The 11075-nt window shown below is 50.0% G+C and overlaps 1 protein-coding gene across 1 annotated transcript; it reads left to right on the plus strand.

Moving 5' to 3' along the window:
- The first annotated feature begins 2690 nt into the window (after nucleotides 1–2690).
- LOC139816917 (uncharacterized) lies at nucleotides 2691–7847 on the plus strand. The gene has a single exon (XM_071784744.1). It carries the CDS (start codon nucleotides 2691–2693, stop codon nucleotides 7845–7847), a length of 5157 nt encoding a protein of 1718 aa, XP_071640845.1.
- The last annotated feature ends 3228 nt before the right edge of the window (nucleotides 7848–11075 follow it).

Here is an 11075-nt window from a genome sequence, read left to right on the forward strand (position 1 = left end):
GTATTTGTTATAACATACTCAGTATTAATAATTTGTGAATAAACGCTAATTAAACGATAATTAAGTAAGGAATAATCGGTGGGTGCAAATAATATAGGTGAAAGTCATGTGTATAGTGTAGCAACATATAGATATAGACATAAACATTGACACAAAGAAGTCTAAATATATTGTGAAAATATCAATCATTCATTGTTGTTATACAAATCACACGTTGAGTATACATTATGGACGTCTTTGTATTTACACGAGAGACAAAAACAGATAGAACAAAAAACAATAACAATACATATTGCAAAGCAGTTGTAGTATTTCATTATATCCGCATTCAGTCCCATAATAAGTTATTTGAGTAATAATAACATGTTCAAAATATATGACATGTCTAAAGCGATTAAAGCATAATCAACATGTAATAGATTATAACTGCCAGATAGAGTATAACTACGATTCATGATATAAAGATATCATCCACGATCACCAGATATGCATACATAAGGCTGATAAATGCGTATGCTCTGCAATATGTAAGAACAAAACACAGGACAAACATGAACAAAGTACATATGACAATCAATTACAACGGCCGTATATAATTAATATCGCTTAAGATGTCTTAATTCAAAGCACTTATACTAGAAAATCATGATATGATTGATAACTTATTAGGCAAGAATCATAATCGTAAAGTCAAGTTACGAAATATATTATTTCAACGCGGCATCCCGTGCTATACGCGCACGCCCATAATACGTATCCAAAAGCGCACTGGAAAATTCGCACAGCGAAGACGGCGCACAAATATGTCTATCATAATTTAATATGGTCCAGCGCACTAGGCCATCGTGGCATCGGGCGTTCGATCGCCATTACACTGTACGCACGAAAAGTTACACGAGAACCGGCCATTGTTGCAAAAATTTATACGAGCCAATACAGCTATACTTATATATGTACATCGATCATTTATACCGCGATATCCAGTAACGATTATGAGACTCCATTAATCGTCGGTATATAAGTAATGCCGTATAGGAATTAAACACTCAAACACACATATCACACGAAAAACACTCAACTCACCCAGAAAAGGAAACATTAATTTATAAACATCCTTCTAGTAACATGATATCGATCGTATATCCTTATATATAAATCCATCAGCCATATATTGTACATATTATCCAGTCAGAATTAGAAGTTGGTTGCTGTCAATAATTATAGAAATTAATGACAATATATATGTAATCAGGCACTCTGATATTCCCAGAGATGAATAATTATCGGATTTATATGGATACAGAGCGGATTATGGATATATTCGTACGCGAATCGAGCATCACGAGGCGCAGCCTCGTGACGTGGCATAAGTTAACACCCGATTTTATAAAAAATTATGCAAAAATTGTTAAAAATATATCCAAAACTAGACCTGTTCGAGAAGTCGAACATGTGCCGCGCGCGCCTGACAAATGCGCGCCCGGCCAACACGCGCTTATCAGATTGCGCGGCTCGCCGCGGCGCGTCGCCGGCTCACGTACAATTACTCGCGTTTAAAGTACGTTCGAGTAGCAATTTAAGGCGAAGCCGCGCAAGGACCAGCATCGAATCCTACCGCTATACTCGGCGATCTAGCCTTGAGGAAGCGTTGAGAGACTCGAAATTATAATTCTTTTGTCGCGTCGAGTGAGACTTCATCTCCTCCGCGCAGAAATTATCGAGCGTCGAGAGACTTCTCCTCCGCTCATTGCACTCTCGGGGAGCCACCGTGGAGACCGTGGCCCCCTCCAAGTCGGACGCCCCCTCCGGGCCCGGCACAGTAGAAGTGGAGGCACGGAGTGGCCCCACTCCAACAGCGACCCGAAGGAAGAGGTGCCGAACCAGGACGCGGAGCCAGAGACGGAAGAAGCGCCTCTCCCACCAGCCGGCACCGCAGGAGCGGCACACGAAGGAGGCGGAGCCCGCTAAACCGGAGCCGCAGGAGCGGCCCCAAGAGCCACCGGCCCGTGTGCAATCTCGTCTGGCCAACCAGTCAGAGCCGCAGGAGCGGCAGCCAACGAGACGGGCAGTGGACAAGGGACAGGCGATACGTCCGTGGAAGCTCATTCCACTGGAGCTCCCAGAGGTGCGCCGCACCAGGCCAGCCGGACTGACGCTCCCAAAACGGGATTGCCGCATTTCTCGGCCACCGGCTCTCCATTTGATTCGCGTCAAGGAGACGCGAACCACTGCTTGTCAAACGGTGCTCAGCCGAGCATTGCTGGCTCCTCCATCGCCTGTGGACCCACCGGATCAACCGACGGACAAGCCACCGCGCACCCCGGGCTCTAAAATCGACCCGAATAACAACTCGGTCCCCTCTGAGCCCCTTGCAAAGAAGGCCATCCGCCAAATGAACTTTTAACCGTGCATTAGCACTTGCATTTTTTGATTAGGCGCCTCCAAGGCGCCGCCTAAGACAACGCAAACACAATGTACATAATTTAGACAGAATATATTGTTATTTGTTACCAAATCTTGTCTCGCTGACTCACCGCCACCGTCCTGATCCCTATTGCGACCCCACGATATCGAACATTTTGGTCCTTCGAGCCGGATACTCAACATCTGGCGCTGCGTGCATGGATTTGGAATCCACTGTTCGACGGTCGCAATAGAGTCAAGGATCAATCAAAAGAGTTAGAGACAAGATGAGTATGGACGTGGAAAGCCTCCTTCGAAGGCAGCACGAAATTCAGGGCCGCCTTGCGCGTGCATCCGAGAATCTGAGGAAAGCCGGGGCGACTAAGATGACCGCAGGAATCGTGGAAGCGCGACTTTCGGCATTGGAAACAAACTGGAAGAAGTTCGACACAAACCACGAGACGCTCATAAGCGCTCATCGAAAAGCTCTGAGCGATCACGATTACCTCACCTCGGATTTCTACACGACGACGGAGGAAACATTCCTAGTCCAGAAGGCTGCGTTCCTCGATCTGCTGGCCGGCCTCCGGCCCGCAGCAGAGCAACACGGGAGCGCGACCACCAGGCCTGCGGCAGGCACGATGCGCAAATCGCTGCCGCGCATTGAACTGCCGCAATTCTCCGGTGATTACGCCGAATGGCCAGCTTTTCGGGATCTGTTCCACTCCATGGTGGACAAGGACTCACTATTGGAGAACGTGGAAAGGTTCCATTACCTCAAGACTAGCTTGAAAGGAGAAGCAAGCCTGCTCCTCCGCAATTTGCCGACCACGGCCGAAAGCTACACTCGGGCGTGGGAGATTCTCACGGAGCACTACGCAAACAAGCGATTGCTGGTCCGCTCTTGCTTCGCTGCCTTCACTTCACTGCCGAAGATGAAGGGGGAATCAGCGAACGAGTTGCGGAAAATATTCCATGGAATGCTGCATACCATGGGCTCCCTGGAATCAATCGGACGGCCAGTCACAAGCTGCAGTGACTTGTTCGTCCATCTCATCGTCGAACTTCTCGACACCCGCTCACGGCGCGAATGGGAAATCGCGGTCAGCGGAACCACGATCCCGCCCTCGATTGACACTCTGAAGGAATTCCTGGAGTGTCGGGTACGCGCCCTGGAAGCTCTCCAACCGGAGAAGACGGGTCAGACCTCGCCTGCCAAAGGAGACTCACGTGGATCGGCACACTCGCACGCCGCATCTCGCAAGTCGAAGAGCCCTGATCATTGTTCCTTCTGCCAGAAAGAGCACTTCCTTGCCTTCTGCGAGAAGTTTCGCAGTAAACCGCCCTCTGAAAAAAGGGACTTTGTCGTTCAGCACAAACTGTGCATGAATTGCTTCGGCAAACACGCCGTGGCTGATTGCTCGTCAAAGCGGAATTGCGCCGCTTGTCAAGAGCGTCACCACAGCAGTATCCACGATGTGTGCGCTAAAACTGCCACGACGATCGCCGGGGCCCCCACTTCTCTCCACGCAGGACAGACCAAGGGCCCGTCGTCTGGAGTATTGCTCGCCACAGCACAAGTGTTCGTGGATAACCGATACAATCAACGCATCATGACACGCGCATTGATTGACCCGGGATCGGAGGTTTCGCTCGTAACCGAGGCTTTGGTGCAGCGTCTCCGACTCCCACGCAAGCCAACGTCTACGGTCATCGTCGGAGTAGGCGGAAAACAGACAGGGATTGCTCGCGGGCGCGTGTCAATCACTTTGTCTTCACGATTCGCAGACTTCACGACGACGATTTCAGCCCTGGTTCTCCCGAGGATTACACGGTACGAGGCACGCGCAGACACCTCGCGCTCTCGATGGGAGCACTTGGAGGGCCTTCCACTCGCAGACCCGGATGGCCAAGCAGATGGAGCCATCGCCCTGCTCCTCGGCGCTGACGTCTACGCCTCCATCATCGACGAAGGAATCCGGAAGGGAGGTGCAGGAGCTCCAATCGCACAAAAAACGTCGCTGGGGTGGCTAGTGTCAGGCGCAATTGCCTCCCCACAGGGCAATTCAGTCGAATCCTTGCAGTGCTCGGTCGACGAAGAATTGTCAAGCATGGTTCGGAAATTTTGGGAGCAAGAGGAGACGGTGCACTCCCCTCTGCCTCTCACCGACGAAGAACAGGCGTGTGAGGACCACTACGTCCGCACGCACTCACGACTGCCCGACGGGCGCTACATGGTGCGCCTTCCCTTCAAGAACGCACCGCCAAACCTGTCAGGGACACGACGCATTGCTATGCGCATGCTGCAAAGCATGGAGCGCAAGACGGACAACGATCCGGACTTGCATAAGCTATACTCTGAATTCATGCAAGAATACGAGGACCTTGGACATATGGCTCGGGTGCTGCCTGCTGCCGACGAGCTCGACGAGACGCAGCGATGCTACCTGCCACACCACGGGGTACTCAAGAAGACGAACGACACCGTCAAGATACGTGTTGTATTCAACGGATCGGCACGACTAGGCTCCGGTGACTCACTCAACTCGCACCTTCTCACCGGGCCAAATCTATTGCCGGCACTAACTGACGTGTTGCTGAGATGGAGACGACATCGCTACGTGATAATAGCAGATATCCAAAAGATGTATCGCCAGATCTCACTGCATCCTAGCGACCGAACATATCAACGGATACTCTGGCGACTGAAAAACTCACCCGAGCTGCTGGAGATGCTACTTACGACAGTCACATACGGACTAGCGAGCTCGCCATTTCAAGCAATCCGAACGATGCGACAACTCGCCAAGGACGAGCGGCATGCCTACCCTCGGGCAGCGTCCATTCTGGAGGAGGAGACATACGTCGACGACGTACTCTCCGGAGCGGACACCGAAGACGACGCAAGGGAGCTCGTCCACGAACTAACTTCACTGTGCATGGCGGGCGGCTTTCCGCTACGAAAGTGGGCGGCGAACAAAGCCGTGATACTCAAGGACGTGCCAATAGAGCACAGGCAAGTGAAGGACTTCGACCTCTGGGATCAGAACGCCAGTCACGCCACGCTAGGCGTGCAATGGCACCCACAGGATGACACCTTCGGCTTCAAGGTCCGGCCGGTAGAAACCACAAGCATCACGAAGCGAACAGCCCTCTCACACACAGCTCGACTGTTCGATCCACTCGGCTGGTTGGCCCCAGCAATCATCCTTGCCAAAATGCTGATTCAGACTGCCTGGCTGCAACACCTCGATTGGGACGAGCCTCTCCCCCCTCGAGATCAACAGGATTGGCAACAACTTCTACGCGAACTGCCGATGGTCGAAGCAAAGCGGATCCCGAGATGGCTGCACACGGGCAGCTCCAGCTCTCGTCTGGAAATCCATGGCTTTGCAGACGCATCGGAGAGAGCGTATGCGGCGGTCATATACCTAAAGGCGACCACTGACGGCGGGCGGAACGTGGTCACTCTCCTCACCGCCAAGAGCAAGGTCGCGCCCGTCAAACGGGTCACCTTGCCACGCCTCGAGCTCAGCGCTGCAGCCATGCTGACTAGGCTAGCGGCGAGAGCGCAGGAAACACTAAAGCTCGTGGTGTCGCAAATCCATTTATACTCGGACTCCGAAGTGACGCTGGCGTGGATTCGGGGGCACCCCTCTCGCTGGACAACATACGTCGCCAACCGGGTGGCGGAGATACAGCAGCTGCTACCGGAGGCAATATGGCATCACGTGCCAAGCCGGGACAACCCCGCGGACTGCGCCTCACGTGGAATGCAGCCCAGTGAGCTGGTGGAGTTCGTACTGTGGTGGCAAGGACCATCGTGGCTGACGGAGAACGCACCACCCCCATTACAGACCTCGCCGCGCCTGGCAGAGGACGAGGTTCCCGAGAGGCGGGCACACGTCAACACGATGACCATAAAGCCACCCGAATCAGATGTGCTGCTTCGATTTTCAACGTTGCGACGCCTGCTACGCGTTTCAGCATGGTGCCGACGCTGGTTACGGGCGATCCAAGCCCGACAATTATCTGTTTCAGGCACATCACTGACTCCGCAGGAACTGGAAGGCGCCCTGGGGGCCTGGATTCGAGAGGCCCAAGCAGCCTGGTTCTCGGAGGAAATCAAAACCCTCGATCGTGACAAGCAGATTCCGAGGCGGAGCGCATTGCAACGCCTCAGCCCATTTCTCGATCACGACCACGTCCTCAGAGTGGGAGGACGACTGAAGCACGCGATCTTGAGCGACGATGAGCGACATCCGGCCATCCTTCCTCGAGATTCGTGGCTCACAACGCTGATCATCCACGACCAGCATAGACGAACGCTCCATGGAGGCGTTCAGTTAACCCTCGCCTCTCTCCGACAGAGATTTTGGATCCCAGGAGGGAGAGCACGAGTACGACAATGCATCCACCAGTGCATCACATGTGTGCGCTGGCGGGCGAAAAGCCCACAGCAGCTAATGGCGGACCTGCCGCCGCCCAGAGTGAACATAGCCAGGGCGTTCACTCACACAGGCGTGGACTACGCCGGACCGATTGCGCTGCGCACGACCAGAGGACGAGGACACAAAACCTACAAGGGGTTCCTCGCCATATTTGTGTGCATGAGCACGAGAGCAGTGCATCTCGAAGCCGTGTCCGACCTAACCACAGATGCCTTTTTAGCCGCCTTCCGCCGCTTCACATCAAGACGAGGCCTCTGTGAGGTCTTGTACAGCGACCGAGGCACTAACTTTGTGGGCGCCGATAAGGAGCTGCGGGGGTTCTTCAAGGCCGCAATTCACGACAATCCGCAGTGGACGAACCTCCTGACAACCGAAGGTGTGAGATGGAAATTCAACCCACCTTCCGCACCACACATGGGCGGACTGTGGGAGGCAGCCGTGAAATCGGTGAAGCACCATCTTCGAAGAATCATTGGCAACTCCACGCTGACATACGAGGAGATGGCGACCCTGCTGTCACAGATCGAGGCCTGCTTAAACTCTCGGCCCCTCCAGGCACTAAGCGACGACCCGGAGGACGTGGCAGCACTGACGCCGGGACACTTTCTGATTGGGACGGCGCTCATCGCAGTTCCGGAACCCTCACTGTCTCAGGCGCCTACGAGTCACCTCGCCCGTTGGCAGCACCTCCAACAAATGCGAGACCATTTCTGGGAGCGATGGGCCCACGAATACCTGCAAACGCTGCACGAACGCTCGAAGTGGCGAACGAAGGGAACCAGCTGCAACCCAGGGGATCTGTGCATTATCCGCAGCGAGACGACTCCACCATGCCAGTGGCCCCTTGCCCGAATCACCGAGGTGCATCCAGGCGAGGACGGGCAAGTGCGGGTGGTGACAGCGCGAACGGCCACCACGACCCTCACCAGACCGGTGGCAAAAATCATCCCGCTTCCACAAACGGGCGACCAACACCAGACAACGTCGTCCTAGGACCAGACGAGGCGGGCGGTATGTTCGAGAAGTCGAACATGGGCCGCACGCGCCTAACAAATGCGCGCCCGGCCAACACGCGCTTATCAGATTGCGCGGCTCGCCGCGGCGCGTCGCCGGCTCACGTACAATTACTCGCGTTTAAAGTACGTTCGAGTAGCAATTTAAGGCGAAGCCGCGCAAGGACCAGCATCGAATCCTACCGCTATACTCGGCGATCTAGCCTTGAGGAAGCGTTGAGAGACTCGAAATTATAATTCTTTTGTCGCGTCGAGTGAGACTTCATCTCCTCCGCGCAGAAATTATCGAGCGTCGAGAGACTTCTCCTCCGCTCATTGCACTCTCAGGGAGCCACCGTGGAGACCGTGGCCCCCTCCAAGTCGGACGCCCCCTCCGGGCCCGGCACAGTAGAAGTGGAGGCACGGAGTGGCCCCACTCCAACAGCGACCCGAAGGAAGAGGTGCCGAACCAGGACGCGGAGCCAGAGACGGAAGAAGCGCCTCTCCCACCAGCCGGCACCGCAGGAGCGGCACACGAAGGAGGCGGAGCCCGCTAAACCGGAGCCGCAGGAGCGGCCCCAAGAGCCACCGGCCCGTGTGCAATCTCGTCTGGCCAACCAGCCAGAGCCGCAGGAGCGGCAGCCAACGAGACGGGCATTGGACAAGGGACAGGCGATACGTCCGTGGAAGCTCATTCCACTGGAGCTCCCAGAGGTGCGCCGCACCAGGCCAGCCGGACTGACGCTCCCAAAACGGGATTGCCGCATTTCTCGGCCACCGGCTCTCCACCTGATTCGCGTCAAGGAGACGCGAACCACTGCTTGTCAAACGGTGCTCAGCCGAGCATTGCTGGCTCCTCCATCGCCTGTGGACCCACCGGATCAACCGACGAACAAGCCACCGCGCACCCCGGGCTCTAAAATCGACCCGAATAACAACTTGGTCCCCTCTGAGCCCCTTGCAAAGAAGGCCATCCGCCAAATGAACTTTTAACCGTGCATTAGCACTTGCATTTTTTGATTAGGCGCCTCCAAGGCGCCGCCTAAGACAACGCAAACACAATGTACATAATTTAGACAGAATATATTGTTATTTGTTACCAAATCTTGTCTCGCTGACTCACCGCCACCGTCCTGATCCCTATTGCGACCCCACGATATCGAACAAGACCTATGTGAACCTGGCACCCGACTTTTGAAAAATAAATTTTTTTACGGAAAACGTTAGAATTTCGTTTGTAGTTGTTTGTAGTAACAAAAATTTCGTTTGTAATTCAATACATTAAAAATTATAAACATTTAAAAAATGACTCGCACTCCACTTTGAGATATCTCAAATCCGCTTGCGCCATCTTCTTCAGAATCGTTTGTAGTTGTTTGTAGTGCTTTTCTTTTCGTTTGTAGTTGCACCGTTCAAAAGTTACAACAATTTAAAAAAATAAAAAAAAACCTAACTTTGCCAATTTTTGAGATATCTCAAATCCGCTTGCGCCATCTTTTTCAGAATCGTTTGTAGTTCTTTTCTTTTCGTTTGTAGTTGCACCGTTCAAAAGTTACAACAATTTAAAAAAATTAAAAAAAACCTGACTTTGCTAATTTTTTGAGATATCTGAAATCCGCTTGCGCCATCTCTTCAGAATCGTTTGTAATTGTTTGTAGTGCTTCCCGTTTTCTTTATAGCTACACGTTTAATTTGTAGCAGAATCGATTTTTTGCGCTTGGTGTTAGTTTACGCATACTTTTCGAAGTAAAATTAATGAGCAAACGCCTTTTTACTATTAGTTGGCTGTATTACACCGAGTACTTGTTCTTAATTAAGTACTATACATTAAAGATAAATTTATAGTTTTTAGTTTTTTTGTTTTCTTAATTTTAATGCTTTTGTTTCTTTTTATTTTAAATTTTTTTTGTTATTTAATACTGTTTTTGTATACATTTGTTGTACATTTTTAAGCTTAATCCGAAATATATCAGAACGCATCGATTAAATATATAATTACTTTAAAAAAATAAAAATAAAAATAAAAATAGAAATTATGATAGAAATAAAAATAACATGTTAATGTAAATTAAAAGAAAAAAAATTCTTGTGAAAGAATTGCCTTACACTTTACGTAAAATAATAGGTGTATACTTTTTTTGTCAAGAAAGTCGCGGTTAGTTATAAGACGTGGTCTTTTATCTGTTGAAAGACCATTAAGCTTCTGCCACCTGCCAGTTATTTTACGCACGTATGCGACATAATGTCCTATTTTGCCACATGGAACGTATATTACTGCTGCGACAAGTTTATATTGCTTTTCACAGATATATATTTCATTAGGCAATTCGGCTAGAGTATACTGTCTACCCGAATCTGGATATCCAAGCCTTGATGCCAATTGTTCATTTTCAAGGCATTCAATGTCTATAAACACGTGATATCCGCCATTACAGCTGAATTTTATGTTCTTACTGTTACAACGACTGCATATAGGATTTTGTATTTTGCAACATTGGTCTACCGCTTTTTGCAGTCCTTTAAGTCCCTGTTTGTACAGCGGAATGGTATTTATGCTTAAAACAGGACTTACATTTTTCTTTTTAAATTCGCAATTATTGCAATCTAGTGTAAGTTCAAGAGATGGCACGTCATGCATTAATTTTATTATCAAAGATGAAATATTCATCTCACAATTTAAAATAACGCATGTTTTAAAAATTATACCTTTCATTATTGTAGCTCTAGCGTTATATGTTTTTTGTGTAACGCTTGTAATGTATAAGTTTTTAATAAATGCAAACATTACATTGCACGATTGCGCTACGTATTTATTATATTCGGGCCAATCGCTATAGCCGCCAATAATGCATTGTATAGTTGTATCGAACGGGCATGTGTTCTTTACCATCATGCTTTTCCTGTCAATCGTAACTGGAGGCAGAGCATTACCATTTATTAATAATGGTGTTGTATTAGTATATTTGGGCCGTTTGTGTAAATTTTCAATGTCCGGACACGCGACTAAATATTTCTCTCGCTTTTTTGTTTTATTTAATTCTCTCCAAGATTCTTCTTTATTTAAAATGTTTACATGACTCACTGTAACATCACGTGACGCATTACTACTACTATCTATAAACTAGATTTTTCGCCCGCGCTTCGCGCGGGCTCAAAATCTATTTTCCTCTCCCCAAACTCACTCATTACGTAGGAGCACCAATAGAACCCCATAAAACCCAATTTTTAA

This window comes from Temnothorax longispinosus, chromosome 7, assembly GCF_030848805.1.
Source record: "Temnothorax longispinosus isolate EJ_2023e chromosome 7, Tlon_JGU_v1, whole genome shotgun sequence".
In the NCBI taxonomy this organism is placed as follows: domain Eukaryota; kingdom Metazoa; phylum Arthropoda; class Insecta; order Hymenoptera; family Formicidae; genus Temnothorax; species Temnothorax longispinosus.

What these genes read in the sequence shown, in the direction of transcription:
- LOC139816917 (XM_071784744.1), top strand. Translation starts at nt 2,691, where the DNA reads ATGAGTATGGACGTGGAAAGCCTCCTTCGAAGGCAGCACGAAATTCAG.